General features: G+C 41.0%; 1 protein-coding gene across 1 annotated transcript in view; it reads right to left on the reverse strand.

Moving 5' to 3' along the window:
- Positions 1-392: 392 nt before the first annotated feature.
- Positions 393-21,090, reverse strand: part of LOC126235971 (ubiquitin carboxyl-terminal hydrolase 7) — a 253,893-nt gene continuing 233,195 nt past the window's right edge. The window contains exons 22-23 of the mRNA XM_049944942.1: positions 13,528-13,624; positions 393-2,334 (exon numbers count right to left, since the gene is read on the reverse strand). Of these exons, the coding sequence (XP_049800899.1) occupies positions 2,231-2,334; positions 13,528-13,624 (201 nt within the window). The 3' untranslated portion in view covers positions 393-2,230. The remainder of the gene's footprint in view (positions 2,335-13,527; positions 13,625-21,090) is intronic.

Below are 21,090 nucleotides of genomic sequence, written 5' to 3' on the forward strand. Positions count from 1 at the left end.
AACAACAATTTCAAGCAATGTGCAGATAACTATCACTTCACTTGTTGCAGTTAGTTTGGTAATATCCTTGAAAACATTTGAACTTTGTCTCCAAATATATGTGGTTAACATTAATTGCATTGCAATCAGTGACTCTTATACAAGAACACATTGAGCAATGGAGGGAAGAGTTTTTGCTGAATAAGACAAACCATTTTCCTTAGTTGACATTACACAACTAGAAACAACAATTTAAACATTTTCGCTGTTAAAGAGCTCTTCAAATTCAAAGACATGCGGGACATCAACCATATCAAATTACCAAATTCTGAAAGTTAGGAAGGATCTCTGATAAGGAGTGAGTGTACTGAAATCCTGGTGCCTTTATTATTACAATAAAATGAAACCAAAGATTAATATTCATTCATGTTATCCTGCTTTAACCATTACAACTATTTACAGAGTTATGTACAAAATGAATTATTTACACAGAACTGCAATGAAAATGTTAAGACTGACTTTCAATGCTGGCTGATAATCAGTAAGCCAATGAAAGATTTCAGTGTCAGAGAGATCGCTCTGTTAATACTGTTATGTACTCTGAAAGCAGACACTTCAAATCTTTTAACAACTAATTATCAGCAAAATTTTAAGTCATAATTTTCTTCATATACATATTTATATACACACACACACACACACACAGACGCACACACACACAGTCCATGTAAATTCATAATTCAGTCTAGTGCAATATTTAACAAATATTTTTTACATTTCTTATAAAAAAATTCATGTCATTGTTGCAAACCTCCAGACCCTCCAAACACATTTAATCTTTTCACTCACACATTTTACAACTGGTATTGGACGTAAAATGTCCAAACTGTACACACAAAGTAATAAACAAGGAGCAATTATGGTAGAAATTCATTGTCTGGAGTGTTTGCCTAACACATGAATGAAACTCTGCACTGAAATGAACTGAACCCAGATACAGTGAAAAACAAGACACGCCAACACACAATTCTCTAAATGATAAAACAATGATTTATGAAATAATCCTGACAAAATTTTCTCTGTTTGTAAAAAAATATATTTTTGTTCGTAAATAAATTATATGCATTCACTGTTAACATTCAGATTTTTACAAATTAGGGGAAAAAGTTCATTGAAGCAATTCCAGTGCAATCGTTCACTAATATAAAATTTAATCACAAAATGGAGGCACTTCATTCTGCATAAAACTATTTTTAAGGGTAATGGCATTAAGCATTAAAATTATCTTAATGCATATAAAACATTTAAAATGAGATGAATAATAAATAATTTTCATGGTAAACTGTTGCTCTTAAAAATAATTGCTGGAAATACAAAGAAAAAAATGTAACAGTTGTTTCAGGTCCAAAAATAACTTTCTTTTTATTAATCCATTACTCAACAATTAAGTCCCAATTCACGAAACAATTTCTTTCACAAAACTGATTTATTAGAATTGGTTACTTTAAAGCGACTAAAACATTACGACATAAAATTCCTGTGCATAACATCTGAACTTACAATTTTGATAGCGCATTTAGTATAATTATGTTATACCACAAAGTTTGCTGCTGAACTTCTCTTGGGTCTTTGTACACATGCTATCCTTAAATCTTGTCACAAACTCTGGTAACCTCACAGAACATACTATTGTATTTAAAAACAGATTACTTACAAACATTTTAACCAGATTATTCACAGGTGCTTTCTTCATTCTTCCACTGTAGCAAAACAGCAGACAGTCACATTCACCACAGTGCAGAACAATGAGGAACACGAACCACAGGGTCATAAAGGGGGAAAAATGACTTGTAAAAATGTTCTTACTGTAAAATTCGTATCTACAAGCAAGGAAAAATTTTAATTGGTGTATAATTTATTCATTAATCAACACAGCCGTGTCTTGAGTTATCGGGAAGCAGCATTCATAACGAATGAGGAATAGTCATTGGCAAAGAAATAACACAACAATTTTATTACCTGATCACACAACGCTGTACTTGTCACATCTGACAAAATGACACAGTTCGTTATTTTATCACTGTTGCTGCAGACACAGTTCACCACACCAATGTCACTGAATGTCTGTTCACAACACAATCCCACTCAGTCTTTCTGAGGTTTAAATACCTCTTCATTACAAATAAAGGTTGCTTTCTCTTGGAGTCCTTGCAACCAAATTACGTATGTACAAGAAACAGCCTAGGACTTCTCAGTTGTAGATTTTAATAGCCTTCTCCAGATAATTGTACCTAGAACGTTTGGGAGCTTTGTTTACATGCTCTAGCCCAAGCCAAGGCATTGGTGCAGTGTTTCCTGTCAAATAGAAAAGTCAATATTATAACTCCATTGCATAATGTAATACATAATATTTCCTTTGTAAAGGTGTGACTGCAAGACCACGCGTTCTCTCTCTCGCACGCACGCGCGCGCACACACACACACACACACACACACACACACACACACACACACACACACAGAGAGAGAGAGAGAGAGAGAGAGAGAGAGAGAGAGAGAGAAATTCCAGAGGAATGTCACGTAATGTGTGAGGTGATTCGACATGTACTTAGCAAAATGTTGTGTAGGCACTGCAGCAGAAAGAATAATGACGGAGCAGATTACTGATCCATCCTACAAGAGATTTTCAAAAAGTCCCCCACCCACCTCAATGCACTTGTCCATGTGTTGGGGGGCTGCATTTTGTTGCACATCGATCACCATCTCAGTGGGATTTAATTGCAAGCAACAGCTAAAATGGTTCAAATGGCTCTAAGCACTATGGGACTTAACATCGTAGGTCATCAGTACCCTAGACTCAGAACTACTTAAACCTAACTAACCTACGGACATCACACACATCCATGCCCGAGGCGGTATTCGAACCTGCAACCGTAGCAGCAGCAACCTGTTCTAGCCAAGTGCAACATCAACTATATACTCAAAGTTGTCACATGTACCAGCTTCATACTTTTTATATCCTCCTACCTCCATCTTTCATAGTGCACTGTGCTACCCGACAGTGAAGTGATTTATGATGGATTTACACCTTAATACAGGCAGGGCTCATGAATGAGTAACTACTCGCACTGTTGAAGAAAACTGTCTCAGCACTTACTTTACTTGGTCTAGGGCTGAAATGAAAACCCTGTGAGATGATGATGATGATGATGATGATGAAAAGTATTATAATTAGGGATGCCAATAAGTTGTTGATTGTGTGCTGGACCATGATGTCATCAGAATGTATGTTAGTTGACAACAGTTTATCAAGATCCTGGCACCAAGGGAAGTCAATATAATATTGTAAAAGAAATCATTTCATATTATATTCATCAACATACAATATAGTTTTATTATAACAAACTGTACTTAAATGGATTGTTACGTAAAAGAACAATATTGGCACTTCAATATGGCAGAATGGAAGTGCTGAATTGCAAAGTCAAACAGTCCTTCGGCATTAGTAGTTATGAAACCTGTCATTGCTTATCACAAGATTTAAGGTGCAGATACAATTGCAAGCTGAGCAGCTCATGAGCCACTCGTTAGAATGCTCATCTTGAGCCAAGTGTGTTCATTTCCTGGCTAACATAAATGAGATTATGATGACATAACCATAATTGTAAACACTGATCAGTGAAGTTACACATGGGAACAGTGTTAGAAGGTTAGATCATATAACTAATTAAGACATATTGTATGAAAATGGGGAAAAAAATTACTCATGGGACAAATTGAATATGAGAATGGGTTGGATGACAGCATACATCTTGAGTCATAAAGGCATTGTTATCCTTTAAAGACAAGACATACCAATAGGCACTTTTTAAAGCAAATGTTAATGCACATCTCTATTTACACTGCAGGTATGTCATTCTACCAAAGAAGAACTACAGCACAATTTGTGCAAAAGCAATAAATGCGACAAATTATGCTTACAAGAAACACACAATCAGCTAAGATGACCAGAAGTGTGAGGCGTGAAGTTAACTGCTGGAAGGTCACACTCTCAGCATGGATGTGCCACCTCTGTGAGGCCAGATGCCGAAGTGAGTAGCATTTATCACATGGGTGAGAACATCAGATCATTTCTGGAGCGCTCAGCAATCTCATCATCATCTCCGTGTATAAATCACCAGACGCAGAGTTCTCCTTCAGCCCACCCAATAACTCCCACAAAAGAAGAGTTTAATTGTGATAGGAAATATTACTAGCCACAATCAAGCATGGGGCTACCTGGAAGGAGACAAAAATGGCAAAGCAGTGTTGTCTTGGGCAGAAGTCCACAATAATTCCCACATTCACGACAGCACACTTCCTGCCTCCTTTAACAGGCAACGTTGATATAAACCAGCCTTTCTGTTCGTGAGCGATTGCATCGTACAACAGTACACAAAATCAGTATGTACAGAAATAAAACCACGGGGGGGGGGGGGGGGGGGGGGGGGGGGGTAGTCTTTACAGAGGCAGACAGCACTAAGTTCTCAGTTCTGCTGGACAACAAGATCAGCACAGTTGCACCAGTCACAAAAGAATATGAACACTTCACCGAATTAGTGAAATAACTGTTCTTCGCTGTCCAGAAAAAGACCATTTTAGTGAATAGACTTTCTAGGCTGCATGAAGCATCCTCACTTCCCTCTTCCATACTAAGAAGGAGCATTAGAAGAAAATGATAACAGAACAGGAGCAGCAAGCAAGCACAGTAGTTGCTCAGTCACCTCAGCAACGACCCTTTCCAATGAACTCTCTTTCTAATGTGGAGCCAACCAAATTGCTCATCAGTTTCTGTTAAATGGAAAGCCAACCACAACCATAAAAATAAGAAAGGAAACTATCATCAAGCAGAAAAGTCACAAAACCAGTGAGCTGTGTCACATTTTCATTGTAGCTGAACCGTAACATGCGTGGGACAAAATTATGACAAGCAAATCAGCTGGCCTCTGTGATCTACGAATAGAGCAGGTACAGAACATTGGCCCTGCAGCCATGAGCTGGCTCCTACAACTGATGAACAATTGTGTCCAGTCCAGCAGAATACCAAAAATTTGGAGAAAAGCTAGTGTAATAGCTATCCCAAAGCCTGGCGAAGATAGGAATGGCACAAAGAACTACAGGCCGATCTCTCTCTTGTGCCCTCTTTACAATGTGCTAGAAAGATTATTCCTACAGAGGCTGATGGAGACTGATCCTCTCGTGATCCCACAACATGCCTTATTCAGAGAAGCAATGTTACTATTTTAATTATTGTGGCACAAGTAATTAAGTCACTGTATAGCTACTTGATGTATGATTGCTTCTGACATGAGAAATACATAATAACTGCCCAGAAAAGTTACCAGATAATTCCTACAAGTGTGTTTTACTATTATTGTTTTTAATATGGGTTGCAGCAGATCCTATCAACAATTTGATTTGCAATGATGGATAGAAGCCTCTTCCATATGTCTCCAATCTTCTTGGTCTTCATCTATATGCACAGGTGTTGCATACGCAACTGCATGATTTCTTATAACGTGTACCAATCTATCACTGGCTGACTACACACACTGGCCACTATAATTTAATTACATTCTAGATTGTTATCCAAGTCATCTGTTTCTTTCCCTTAATCCCCAAAAATTGATTTGCACTTTCATCATCTGCTGAATAGCCTTCAGGTTTTGGAATGGTTTCCACATTAGAAGTCCACACCCCACTGTCACAAGTTAAAACTGGTATGCATATGGTCGGTCGTCTTTCCATTTCAGACATATTCGCAATTTTCAGAAATTCTGCTCGGTTTACCAAAAGTAACCCAGGGTATTTTTACTAGTCTGTTTAACTACTTTGATGTCCATCCTGCTGTCTTCAATTACCAATTGGTTCTATGTCTTTGTAATTAATTTGCACTATTTTCTTTCCGATCTGTGCCTTATACGTTACTTTAGTCTCGCACATATTTCTTTTTTTTCCCCCATTTTAGGGACCTGAAAACTTGCTCTAGGGCTGCTGAGAATAGTTTTCGAGATATGAAATTTCATTGCCCGACTCTTACTTGATCGTATGTCTGTGCGCAGTGCCAGTGTTTATCCCAACTTATGTACTTGCAACATATTTCTCTACTGGCTAAGTAACTTTGTTAAATAACTGTCCCTTTCATCTATGTCTACATTACCTTCATTTTCTAGGTAATGAAATTAACCTGGTGCACCTTCCCATTCTTAAATAAATTCTCAGCCAAAATTTCTGATTTTGTGCCCAATGAGGTGGCTTCTTTCTATGGTAAATTCTCAGTTAACCGTGAGCAGATTATCCATGACCTATTTCTCCCACTTTTTTTGCTGTTGAAAATCTTCCATTAATCCGGGAATGGTCGCAGGTGAGAGATAATCTCATGTTACAACACGCTGGATACTTTTCACTGTGTCCGCATTTAAAGAATAATTTTAAAAAGAGTACAAATATTAGAGATACCGTCACTGTGTACATACTTCTATGAGCCGTAAGCTGTCTTATCCCTAGTGTTTCACAAAATACTTTTGACTTTCTTTTTTAATGTGCAAATACAATCAGCCCAAATAGTCTACCCGTGCATGGGTTCATGCAGTGTCAATGTAAATGGTGTTTCTTATTACAAACAAACCATTACAACACAAATATTAAGGGTGAAACCTTTGTTGACGATATTTAACGACAACTGCATGAAGAATCCACTCCACATTTAGTGTGTACTCTTTTAATAACTTTGAAACGGTTGGTTGGTTGTGTGGGGTTTAAGGGACCAAACAGCAAGGTCATCAGTCCCTTGTTGCAAATGTGGCCCATTCTGCTATTGTGATATCTCAGGAAAAGGCTAAAAACGTAAAAGGGCAGTCATGCTGTCAATGGTAAAACAAAATGAGGAAAGTCAGCAAGAGAACGAACCCAACACTATGCTGAAGCAGCATAGGCAAGACCACCTGTGACTTACAAGGTGCAACCGCTAGAATGTAGAAGTACGTATGGGGGGGGGGGGGGGGGGTGGAAGAAAGAAGAAGAAGAAGAAGAAGAAGAAGAAGAGTAAAAGGGGAAGAAAAGAGGATCTCGGTCAGGGAGGTGAGTCAGGAATCTCCAAACACGGCTTACAGTGGGAGACACCCAAACACTCACCGCCCTGCCCCAACACCAGAGAGAGATTAAAAACCTTAAAACTGAGAATAAAAACCACATTCCCGGAGGAAACCGAAAACCAGAGAGACCATCCGGGAATTGTCAGCCAACATCAAAGGTAAAGTGTGGGGGAGTCTGTGCTTAGCACGCAGAGCCAAAAGAAGGGGGCATTCAACGAAAATGTGGACTGCTGACTGGAAGGCTCCACAACCACAAAGTGGGGGTGGCTCATCCCGCAAAAGAAAACCATGGGTCCCCCAGCCGAACGATCAGCGAGCTCATTACCTGGGATAACCACACGGCCAGGGAACCAAAGGAAGTCAATGGAACAAGCAGCACGGTGAATATCAGCGAGATGGTCATGGATGGCAGAGACCAAGGGATGGCGCGAAAAACAGCAGTCAATAGCAAGAAGGCCATTGAGTCCGTACATAACAAAACGCGGTTGGGTTGGGACTGTTTAATAAAGGTAAGGGCCTGGGAAATTGCCATCAATTCCGCAGTAAACACCCTACATGTAGGTGGCAGCAGATGATTTTACGTTCCAACAGAGGACGTGAAGGCATACCCCACATGATCAACAGATTTAGAGCCATCAGTGTAAAAAACAACAGCATCCCGAAACTCCCATAAAATTTGGCGGAAAAAGGAATGGAACACCATCGGGGGGGTGGAATCTTTCGGACCTCGGCGGAGATCCATCCGAATTCGAGGAACTAACCAAGGGGGGGGGGTGGGGGGTGGAGCGGAAGGAGCGAGGAAGACAGGACAAAGAAGGAATCTGAAAATCACGGCAAAGAGACGCAAGGCAGAGCCCAACCGGTAAACCCGCCCGAGGGCGGGAATCGGGTGGGCGACGTCCATGGTCTGGGAACAGGATAGAATAGGAAGGGTGAGTGGGAGAGGAACGGATAGCGAGTGCATAAGACACCAGAAGCTAGGACCGCCGAACAGAAAGGGGTGGGATCACAGCTTCAACCAGGAGACTATCAACAGGGCTAGTAGGGAAGGCACCGGTGGCCAAACGGATACCACGATGGTGGACTGGATCCAGCATGTGCAGTGTGGGAAGGAGCAGCTGAACCATAAACTTGACAACCATAGTCCAAGCGAGACAGAAGTAGAGCACGATAAAGACGGAGAAGGACGGAACGGTCCGCACCCCAAGAGGAGTGGGCAAGGAAATGAAGGACATTGAGTTTACGGAAACATCCTACCTTCAGATGTCTGATATGGGGCAGCCAAGTGAGCTTGTTGTCGAAAAGAACCCAGGAAACGAAACTTGAGACCACAGGCAATCGTTGTGCATCGAGATAGAGCTCTGGATCAGGGTGGATCGTAGTACGACGACAGAAGTGGACCACCTGATTTTCGAGGAGAGAATTGAAACCTGTGGGAGAGGGTCCATGCAGAGGCACACCGTATAGCTCCCTGGAGCTGCCACTCCGCAGATGCCATCGAAGAGGAAGTAACCCAAATGCAGAAATCATCCACATACAGGGCAGGGGCGACCAAAGGACCGACAGATGCCACAAGTCCATCGATAGCAATGAGGAAAAGAAGGACACTCAAGACAGAACCCTGTGGGATACCCGTCTCCTGGGTCCGTAGAGAACTAAAAACAGTACCAACTTGAACTCTGAATGACCGATGGAACAGGAACTGGCAGATAAAAACCGGGAGTGGGCCCCGAAGACCCCACTGATGAAGGGTAAGTAAGATGTGATGGTGCCAGGCCGTGCCATAGGCCTTGTGAAGGTCAAAAAACACTGCAACCAAATGGCAGCGCTGGGAAAAAGCCTGCCGAACTGCAGATTCCAAGTGAAGTAAATGATCGATTGGAGACCGTCCCTCTCGGAAGCCACACTGGTAAGGAGACAATAGATCACGAGATTCGAGGACCCAATTGAGCCGAGGGGCTACCATCCGTTCAAGTAACTTACAAACAACATTGGTCAGACTAATTGGCCGATAGCTGTCAACAGATAGGGGGTTCTTACCAGGCTTAAGGACAGGAACCACGATGCTATCCCTCCACTGAGAAGAGAAGTCACCCTGGAGCCAGATACGGTTAAACACCCCAAGAAGATGTTGCCGTTGTGGAGCACTGAGATGTTGAAGCAGTTGGTTATGAATGGAATCTGGGCCAGGGGCCGTACCATGAGAAGAAGATAGAGCAGAAAGAAATTCCCATTCAGTAAAAGGTTCGTTCTAAGATTCTGACTCACAAGGGGTAAAACATAAGGTGGAAGCTTCAGCCCGCTGTTTCTGCTGAAGGAAAGCAGCTGACTAGGAGGCTCATGCTGATGCCACTGCAAAATGGGTCGCAAAATGTTCTGCAAGAACTAATGGGTCCGTACAAAGGCCATCTTGGAGGTGAAGGCCTGGGAGGGTGGACTGCCGATGGCAACCTTGGAGAGAGCGAAGTGTAGCCCATACCCGTGACAGAGGGACAGTAGAAACAAGTGAAGAAACAAATCGTTCCCAACATATCTGCTTGCTCTGTTTGATTAAATAACGGGCTTCAGCGCGGAGACGTTTAAAGGTAGTAAGGCTGGCTACGGATTGGGTGCCTCTTAAAATGTTGCAAAGCTCGACAGCGATCACGGATGGCAATGGCAATGGCCGTACTCCACCACGGGACTTGCCGGCGACGAAATGGTCCAGATGAGCGCGGGACAGCAAGGCTAGCAGCGCAAACAATCGCGTCAGACATGTCACGTAAGAAGTCATCAATACAACATGACAAAGAGGGAGAAAAGATGATCTGTGCAGTGCATAGAGGCCAATCGGCGCGTTGGAAAGACCAGCGAGGTAACCTGTCCACTGGGGAGTGGGAAGGGAGAGGGAGAGGGAGAGGGAGAGAATCAATGGAAAATGGTCACTATCACAAAGGTCGTCGTGTGGCGACCAGTGTAATGAAGGGAAGAGAGAGGGAGAAGGAAGAGAAAGATCAATGGCAGAAAAGGTACCTTGACCGGCACTGAAATGCATAGGGGAGCCATCATTAAGAAGGCACAAGTCGTGGTCTGCAATAAACTGGTCTATGAGAAGACCTCGTCTAGATGCAAAGGCACTGCCCCACAAGGGATGATGAGCATTAAAATCCCCAAGGAGGAGGAAGGGAGGAGGAAGTTGCTGAAGAAGGGCAGTTAAGGCAGCAGGTGTAAGAGTCCTGTCAGGAGGGAGATAAAGATTGCAAACCGTGACCTCAGAGTCCAGGTGGACCCTAACAGCAACCACTTCCAATGTAGTTTGAAGAGGAATCCACTTGCTATCAATGTCTGTACGGACCAACGTACAAACGCCACCAGAAGCCCGCAGGGGTCCGACCCGATTTCGACAGAAAACACGGAACCCACAGAGGGTCAGTGAGAGAGCATCAGTAAAATGAGATTCCTGTAGAACTATACAAGCTGCAGAGTAAGAAGGGATTTCAATTCCGGAAAGTGACGGTAGTATCCATTACAATTCCATTGGAGAACCACAGAACGATGATTTAAATGGGGGCTGAACACGCTAAAGCCAGTCATACCGCCGGGTCCCCACCCATCACAGACAAGGAGGGAGCGACATCCATGAATGACGGGTCAGAATCCGGTTGTGAAGTCGGGGATGGGACCTCTGGTGACACCAGAGGCTCTTTGTCCTGGGACTTATGTTTCTTCTTCTTCTTCTTCTTCTTCTTCTTCTCAGGCTGAGATCGAGGAGGGCTGTGTGGCATAAAGGAGCCAGCTGCAGCAAGATTGGGAACAGAAAGAGACCGGGCGACCTGGGGGCCGACAGACCGCGGCTCTCGCGGTCGTCGCGTGGCAGCAGACCTTTGGCCTGGAAGGTGCTGGGAAGGGGCATCTCGGGAGAGGCGCCCTTGACCGGCAGATGCCGAAGGAGTGGGACACTTCTCCGGCTGGGGAAGGGGAGCAGCGCCAGAGGATAAGGTGTGGGAGCCGCAGGGGAGGGGGGGGGGGGAGGAGATGAGTCCAGGATGGGGGTAAGGAAGGGGGAGGAAGGGGTGAAGATGTAACCAAAGCGTAACTAGATGTCATGGACACAGGGTGAAGACGTGTATACTTCTTACGGGCCTCTGTGTAGGTTAAATGATCGAGGGACTTATACTTCTGTATCTTCTTTTCCTTCTTATATGCTGGTCAATCTGGTGAACGTGGAGAATGACTGCCAGGACAATTTACACACACAGGAGGGGGAACACAGGGACTCCCCTCATGGAGTGGACGTCCACAGTCACCACAGAGAGAGGCCTGTGAACAGCGGGAAGACGTGTGTCCAAAACGCAAGCACTTAAAACACCTCATAGGAGGTGGGATGTATGGCTTCACATCACATCGATAGACCATAATCTTAACTTTCTCAGGGAGGGTATCCCCTTCAAAGGCCAGGATAAAGGCACCAGTATCAATGTGATTGTCCTTAGGACCCTTCTGAACACGCTGAACAAAGTGAACACCCCACCGTCCGAGATTGTCCCGAAGTTCCTCATCAGTTTGAAGGATGAGGTCCCTGTGAAAAATCACACCTTGAATCATATTTAGAGACTGGTGGGGGGTAATGGACACAGGAATTGTGCCAAGATGGGTACAGGCACGATGGGCCGCAGATTGCGCAGCTGAAGCAGTTTTGATCAGCAACGAACCCGACCGCATCTTGCTCAGGGAGTCCACTTCGCCAAACTTATCTTCAATGTGTTCCACAAAGAGTAAAGATTTGGTATTGGTGAAAGTATCCCCATCAGTCCTGGTGCAAACTAGATAACGGGGGAAAGGTTTCGCCCCTAGCCGACGAGCCTGACCCTCTTCCTAGGGGGTAGCCATGGAAGGGAAGGCCGAAGGGGCAAGAGAAGCAGCACTCGAAGAATCAGTTCCAAGCAGAGAAATGGCCGCAAAAGAACGGCCAGAGTTCTGGACCTGTATGCGTTTCATTTGCATAGCGTCCGCCCTGATACCACCCACTCCGATCAGGGGCTCCCCTCACGGGCGCCACCCAGCCACAGCAAGGGCCGTCTGGCACGGTGGCCATTGCCGGGAGTTCTGATGCTCCAGGATGACGAGCAACCACTCCAAGGCATGCATGAGGAGGTCACGGCTCAGGTATCAGAAGTGTGATCCCTGTGTGTTCAGGGGGCTCAACCAAAAGGGTACATAGCGACCCCACCACATGGCTGGGATAAGGTGCTCTTCCCCAAATGGCTCACACTACGGAGGAGAAATTTAGGAATGGAGGTCAAACCCCAGAGGGGGACCAGAGAATGCCAAAAGGAGGAGATGATTACGCAACAAAGCCAAATTGTAAAACCAACAGAACCAGGAGGATAGCGAGGGCCAACATAAGCAAGGACATCAAGAGAGGGAGAGCAGAGGGCGAGGGGAAAGGAGCAAGGAGGGGAAGGGGAAGGAAATGCAGCCCTGCAGAGAAAGGGGGCTGCAATAGCTCGGGGCCCCGTGCTCGCCATGCACATATCCACAAAAGAGTTGTGGACCCCCTGGGGGGCTTTGAAACTGTTATGTGGGCTTTTTTGACCCAGGATTTTCATGCAACACTTTTCATCCCAAAGGCTAACCTCCTTCCAAGGGTGTTCACAATTAAATGCAACAATAATTGAGATAATGATACATCTTGCTGGAGAACCAATGCTTATTATGTGTGACAAACACATCTTTCTCATCCACTCACATCACCATAACACAATGTCAGTTACTCTAATAATTCATAGTGGTTGCTAGATCCATAACTTCAAATACAATCAACTGATAAAGCACATTTATGACTTACAAGAAGAAAAACTAACAAATTAGAAGTTGGCTACAGTGTGCTGCATTCCATAAACAACAGACGTCATTCATGCACGTAGGTCATTAATGATGAGTTCAAAATTCTATGTTTCTGAACTAAAAAATCATACTCTGTGCTATCATCTCAAAGGCTTTACTGGGGAGATATTGAAACACTTTGTATTTTGGCCTATTGACTGCATGTTTTACCACTCTTCAAGAGGCTTTTCGACAAAAAGTGTCTCTGATAACTATCTTGTGCACTCATATGTAATGCTACTTTCAATACGAAACAGAGATCTGGAAGAGCAGTAGTGGCCAATGTAACGGTATGGAACTAGTGTATCATAATCACACTAACACTTGAGAAAATGAGATACAGTAAAATGACCTGCTATTCAGACAGAAGCCGAAGTATACAAGTTATTGCCATAAAACAAAATCATCTATCCATTCTCTTGGAATAACTCTCCTAATATTTCTAATTTCCATGCTAGGTTTAAGTTTTAATTAAGATAACTGTATCAATTAAATAATACATCATAAAGGCTTGTCTATGTTAAACAAAAACTATCTGAGCATAGCTCACCTTGGTTTGGATGACACCTGAAATCCTGCAAATTTATGCAGTAGTCTGGCTGTTCAATAAATGTTGGCCTCCCCATCACAACTAGTGCAAATTTAAACTGTAACAGAAAAACTTGTTTGTATATTCTCTCAATTCTTACAGTTGCAACTCAAAAGTTAATTATTTACTTTCATAAGCCAGACATGAGACATTTGTTTCAATGGTAAAAAACATTAAAAATACAAAAATTAACAAGTGTTAAAAGCAAAATAGACTTCTCTCAACACAGAAAAAACAGTTTCCAGCTAATAACATAGTTCATGGTCAGATATTAATTATCATCATATGAAGTCTTTGTCTTTAGAGTCACCATGCCATTTTCTCTGGTGTTTCTGAAGATATTTTCAATTTTTGTTATATAATTTGTATTTGGAATCAATCCGAATATCAGGTCTTTCATGCGATACACAGAGCCCAAAATGGTGAGAGAGAAGAGAGAGAGAGAGAGAGAGAGAGAGAGAGGGGGGGGGGGGGATATTCCAGGTCCCACTACAAATGAAACATTTAAATGTAATGGTTTGTGTACTGATTTAATACAGCAGCCACAGATCAGTCAGATGTGATACCAAGTTGAAAAATATTTACTGAAGTTGTAACAAAATATGAAGATTAATGTGATTTCACCAGCATCTAAATAACGCTACCACACATCTGTAAAAACTGAAGATCTAAATACCAAACCAGGCTGCTATGAGGTCACCAACATTCCAGCACATAAAATTACACTTTACACCTACTTTGGATGTAACAACTAATGAAATGCATATACTGCTGGTGACCGATATTCCATTAATCACTACAAGCAGTCTTGTTTTGTTCCAAATTTTCAGACATTATAAAATGAAATTATCTTTCAAAACACCAGAGTGGAAGCCTTCATCAACTAAAATATTCTTGGCATAAGCAATAATAGATAAAAAAACAACTATAATACAATTTTTGAGGTGGTGCACTTTGAGTAAAACCAATTTTCTCTTTTCTTTACTTCCCGCACATTTTACTGAAATTAAACAAAAAAAAAAAAAAATTCTCTTTGCTAGTTATGCACAAATAAATTTGGGTTTTTAAGACAGCATTTACAAATTTTAAGAATTCTTTTTTTTAAAAAAATTGTGTGTGTGTGTGTGTGTGTGTGTGTGTGTGTGTGTGTGTGTGTGTGTGTGTGTGTGTGTGTTGGGGGGGGGGGGGGGGGGCAGCAGCATTGGTGGGTGGGTGCTCTTATGGTTTGGTGTTGTCTGGTAGTTTTTTGAGGCCAGATGATAATGTTCCATTGCAGAGAGCTGTGTATTGATTTATTATTTATTTTCTTTCTACTATGGCTTTTTGTACTTTATGGGTTTTCTTCAATTATTAATTTTTGCAGGAAGCTGTCCCCGCATTTGGGAATTTTCAAGTTGGCTGTTCAGAAATGTGGAATGGTAAGTGTAACTTTTTAATGCTCTTCTCGGTTCTGTGTATTTGGTATTAAAGCTTCTGCTTGTCTGCCCTATATAAATAGATTTGCAGTCCTGGCTTGTCAGTTGGTAAATACCAGATGTGTTGTGTTTGTCTGTATTTGTATAGGTTGCGTGAGTTTTCTCTGTATTGAGTTATTTGTTCTGTAGTCTCTTTGAACTATTCTCTGTAGGCTGCTTTGTTATGGTAAGTGATTGTGTACCATTTGCTTTTTGTCTGTGTTTCTTGTTTATGTGCACCTGTGTGCTTGCGTTGTGTGTGTCTGTGTTTGTAAGTTGTTGTTGAGCTGTTTCTTATTGTGTGCTAGTGTCCCTTTATTTTTGTTTTGATTTTGTGATTCAGTTTCTCTACGTTGTTTGTATCACATCCATTCTCTACAGCTGTTTGTTTGATTATCTGGAATTCATTTTTTCTAGTTTCTGCACTGATTGTTGTTTTGTTCAGTTTGTGCAGCATATATTGAAAACCAATTAATTTGTGGGCCGTCGAATGAGACAGTATTTTCGTATGGCTGTGCTGGTCGTGGTGACTTCCCTGAATATGGAGAATTGGTGTTGGTATTTCTTTGTGTGCGTAATGTGAGGTCTAGGAAATTTAAAATTTTCTCTTATCTGTTTTTGTGGTAAATTTTATTTTGGGACAAATTGTTTATGTAATTGTTGGATGTGACTGAGTATTTCACCTAGAATGCACGTGATGTCATCTATATAGCAATATCAATATACTAACTTGTATTGTTTGGGTCTTACTATGTTTCAAATATTTTGTTTTCAATGTGGTTCAAATGGCTCTGAGAACTATGGGACTTAACTTCTAAGCTCATCAGTTCCCTAGAACTTAGAACTACTTAAACCTAACTAACCTAAGGACATCACACACATCCATGCCCGAGGCAGGATTCGAACCTGTGACCGTAGCGGTCGCGGTTATCAATGTGATTGATGAAGATTGTGGCTTAAGAGTCCATGGGAAGCCCATCATGCTGCGAGTAGGAATGGTTGTCAGATGAGAAATAGTTTTGCTCTGTGATTAGTTTTAGAGTGCTAGCTGTTTCTTTTATGTGGGGTTTGGGAATGTCTTTCTGTTATTCTCATTCTTGTTTGATGATGATGATGATGATTATTTCAGTGGTGGGGATATTTCTGTACATGGATATGATGTCAAATGATATGAGTACGGCTATTATGGACATGTTGATGTCTGATCTTCTGTATCAGCTCTTCGGTGTTGTGTATGCTTCTTTTGTTTGTGTATACATAATGTTTTTATAAGTATGTGTGTATTTCTTTGGCTAGGTGATATGTGAGTGCACTTCTGAAATTTATTGCTGGGCGTATTGAAATATCTTGTTCTTGTAGCTTTAGAAGGCTGTTCAGTGTGGCTGCCTTAGGGTTGTTTTGTTTTAGCCATTTCACTTTCAGTTTTGTAAATGTGTGAGACTTTGTAGGAGTGTGTGTATTTTCTGGTATCTTTGTGTTAGGTCATAATGAACCACAAAATTAAAACAGAAATAAATGTAACATCTAGCACACAAAAACAAACAGCTCATCATCAACATATAAAAACAGATACACAGACCACACGAACAAGAAACAAACAAAAAAACAAATGATACACACTCACTCACAATAACAAAGCAGCCCACAGAATAGACAGCACATTCAAAAAACAAAGGCTAAAAACACAGCCTCCAGAAAAGTAACTAAATACTAAGGGCAACCAATACAAATATAGATAAGCAACATGTATGGTATTTACCAACTGACAAGCTAGGACTGCAAATCAATTTATATAGGACAGACAAGCAGAAACTTTAATGCCAGATACAAAGAACACAGAAGAGCATTAAAAATAACACATGTCACTCCCCAATTGCTTAACATCTTATAGACATGAAACACAGCCCAACCGACATGAACAGCCAATTTGAAAATTCTGAAATGCAGCAAACAGCGCCCCACAAAAACTAATAACTGAAGAATGTTATCAAATACGAAAAGCCACAGTAGAAGGAAAATAAATAATGAATGAACCCACAGCGCTCTACAACAGAACTCTATTCTCTGTCCACAGACAACCCTTAACACCCCCCCACCCCCCCAAACACAAACACACACAAATGTCTTACACACAGAATTGGTTAATATTAGTCCTAACCACATTCATTAATATTAGTCCTAGCCACATTCATTCCCATTCATAAAATTTTGAACTAAATAACATTTCTACATTAAGTTCTATAGGGTTGCAGGTGAAAGAAAAAGGAAAAAAAAGAAAAGAAAAGGAAAAAAAAGGAAAAAACCACAGCATTTGATAAAAAGCTATATTCACAAAACTCTGTTCTTCGAATTTGTAAATACTGTCTTTAACTCAAATTTTGCATATGTACAAGTAGTAAAGAGCATTTTTCCTGTTCAATAGAAAGAAAATACAAGCCCACTGATGATGTTGAAACTTCAGTGAAATGTGTCTGGGAAATAGAAGGAAGGATAAATTGGTGTTTTGCTCAAGACAGACCCCTCCACAAACAAATCTATTTGTAAGCAAATATGGACAGAAGAGCTTCAACCTCATTATTATTATTTCCAGTGCCCTGCCAGGGATTTCCTAACAAGCTCTATAACAAACTTCAGAACACCACGGCAAAAGTACATTGATCTATTTTAAACATAATATTCAACTGAATTGTTTTTCACATACAGTAGAACCTCGATTATCTGACCTGGAATAACTGGCTCCTCAGATTATCAGACCAAGTGTCTGCACTCGGTGCCGAACAATGTGCCGGCATTATCAATCAAATTTTACTCTTGTCCAAACAGGTGCCCGCCTGAGTAATGTTCCTCACAAACGTTCAGCTGATGGACTACTGTACTCTTCAAAGTGTTACTGTGATCGTTTTCATTTTAAAGTCACAGTGTAGTTTTATACAGTTTACTGATTTCTGATTAAGAAGTGTAAGAGATTCTGAAACACTAAAAATGGCTACAAACCAGAAAAGGAAATGTATTGAGTACACAACTGAACAGAAACTGCTGCAAACACTTGACAAAGGTGAGTCAGTTAATAAACCACCTTCTGAAATGGGTGTTGGAATGACAACCATTAAAGACTGGAAAAAGAACCGAAAGATTTTGGAGCATTTTCGTTAATTGTTGAATGAATGATAATTTGTTTAAAGAATGGTTTTTGATGCATTTGTTCTGGCCATTAAAAATATACTTGAAATCAAAAAGCCTTTTTTACAAGACGACATAAAAGTTATGTTTTTGCCCCCCCTCCATGACTTAAATAATCCAACCAATGGACCAGGATGCTACTGAGTGGTTAAAACAACATTAAGGAGGAAATAAATCATCACTTAACCACTTCACAAAAAATCATAGAATATTGTTTGCCATAGCCTAAACTAAGAGCAAGAACCTCCTAAACTAATGAGTTAGATGTAAAATGATGGTCAGGTCCTGCAGAAAGTGTCATCACTTCTGTCTCTATGCTGTTTATTTTTTGAACACAACCTAAGACCACCTTAGAGACACAAGTGATGACACTTTCTGCAGGGCCTGACCATCATTTTGCAGGACAATGGTCAAGCATGTACAGTGCTAACTGTTACTGATTTGTTTGACTGATGGAGCTGCTAAGTGCTATACCACCTACTGCACTCCCAAGACTTAAGTCCTCACGAGTTCAACTCTATTTATAAACTGAAGGAAAAACTTCGCGGCATTGATTCAGAACTGTTACAAATTCGTCAGGCAATAGACTGCACTGCTTGAACTGTCAACACAACTGGCACTGCTAAGAGTATCCCATGACTTCCACATCGCTGGCAATGGGTTATACACAATTCTGGCGACTACTTTGAAGGTCAGTAAAACTTTGAAACATGTATCTACTTTGTACGCGCTGTAAATAAATAGTTGCCGCAATTAAAGTTCCAACCCTCATATAATGAAAAAAGGTTTAACTTTTACATGCTTTCGGAGCCAATGGCTACTTCTTCTGGCATAAGAGTTGAAGGGAAAAGAAGAAGGGTGAAGGAAAAGGACTGGAGAGGTTTAGGAAACAGGGTGCAGTTCCAAAAAGTCAACCAGAACACCAGGTCAGGGGAGACTTACCAGACAGAATGAGAAGGCAGGTCTGATTGTTGGGGACTGCACCGGATGAGATTTGAAAACCTGAGAGCTTAAAGGTGGAACACTGGGTAATCTGCGAGACACAGATCACTACTAAAATATTGAGCACGAGTTAGTAAAAGTGAAAAGTTAAGTGCATTGTATGATGGCAAAAAATAGACAGGTTAGGGAATGAAAAGATGTAGAACACTGACATGGAGTGAGCGAAGGTGTAGTTATTGTGAAGAAATGCCAATATGGAAGGAAAGTATTGTTAAACTCTTCAGAATGATACACAGCCTGATGATTTAGAGAAATGACTAACAGGAGGTGAAATTTCTGCCTTTATTGATGAAGAACTTGAAGATGATCAGAACGTCCATCATATTTTGCAACGGTATAATGTTGAGCAAGAGGAGTCAGATGAAAATGAAAAGGAAGAATGTGAAGAGATCACGCTCTCTGCAGCAAAGGATGCATTCAAGACTGCCCTCAGATATTTGGAACAGCGTACTACTACAGTTATGGATATATTGTGGGCAAAGAGAAGACATGTTGCAGCCACAAGGGTAAGAAATTTAAACAAAAAACATTTTACACTTTTTAAGAAGATTTTTAGTGTCTACAATTTTCTGTATTCCATTCTCTTTATAAGAAACGTAAGTTTTGTACTTAATTTTGATTTGTTCCATAGTTTTGAACTCAGTAAATGACTCTTTTTATTCTCCTTTGATTATCTGACCTTTCTAGTGTTCCAACCCCCCCCCCCCCCCCCCACTGGTTCAAAAAGTGATGGTTAATCGAGGTTCTACTGTATTGCAATACCTAATTATATACATGTCAATGTAAACAGTAAGTCAACTGCAGCCCAACATGCTAAGCACAAAGCTGAAATTGGTTGGCTCCAACATGAAATTAGATGCCTATATGCAAAGAAGCGAGAACTCAATGTGAAACTATTCAGAATTCTTCTGCAACTAGGAAATTGCAATAAAAAATCTCTTAACTATTTATTGATATTGACATCACAAATACAGGCAAACAAAACACAAAACACTAATAGAAATAAAATGGGAGAAAACAACAACAAAAACTACACAATTTTTGAAACAGCATATAATCATTATACATAAAAACAGCAGGCTAACAAACCACACATTCTACAGGCACATGGTCAACCTTATTGACACACAACTAACTAAATGGTATTAATTTGATAATAACGACATCAACACACACACACACACACACACACACACACACACACACACTCTATACACAAGACAGTTGAGAATCTTATCATAGAAAGTGAATACATAATAAAACAACAATAAAGGAACTTAACTAAAATTTCAATGCAGGTCTGACAAGAGAGATGGTTGCAGAAGAAATCAGATGCATAATAAAGGAAAAAGAAAAAAAAAACAGCATACTTGACAGGAACAAAAAGTGAAGAAGAAGAAAAAACTTTCAGAAAAATAATGAACAAATATACAAACAACAGGGCTTGCAACAGGAGGTCAGGCAAGGGCATCACCGTGACAGTAATAGAACAAGAAGAATACAAAAATAAAACCTTAACATTTCTAGAACACAACAACATAACAAAGCTAACCACTGACTCAACACAAAGATACCAGAAAAATACACAGACACTTCTAAATGACATCTCACACATATTTAGAAAAAAAAGTGAAACAGCTAAAACAGAATAATCCCAAGGCACCCACATTGAACAGCCTTCTAAAGCTCCACAAACAGGGTTTTCCAGTAAGCCCAATGGTAAATTTCAGAAGTGCACCTGCATATCACCTAGCCAGAGAAATACACACATACTTACAGAAACATTATGTATACACAAACAAAAGAAGCATACACAACACCGAAGAGCTGATACAAAAAATCAAAGACATCAACATGCCCACAACAGCCATACTCACATCATTCGACA

The sequence above is a fragment of the Schistocerca nitens genome, chromosome 2 (assembly GCF_023898315.1).
Source record: "Schistocerca nitens isolate TAMUIC-IGC-003100 chromosome 2, iqSchNite1.1, whole genome shotgun sequence".
Taxonomy (NCBI): domain Eukaryota; kingdom Metazoa; phylum Arthropoda; class Insecta; order Orthoptera; family Acrididae; genus Schistocerca; species Schistocerca nitens.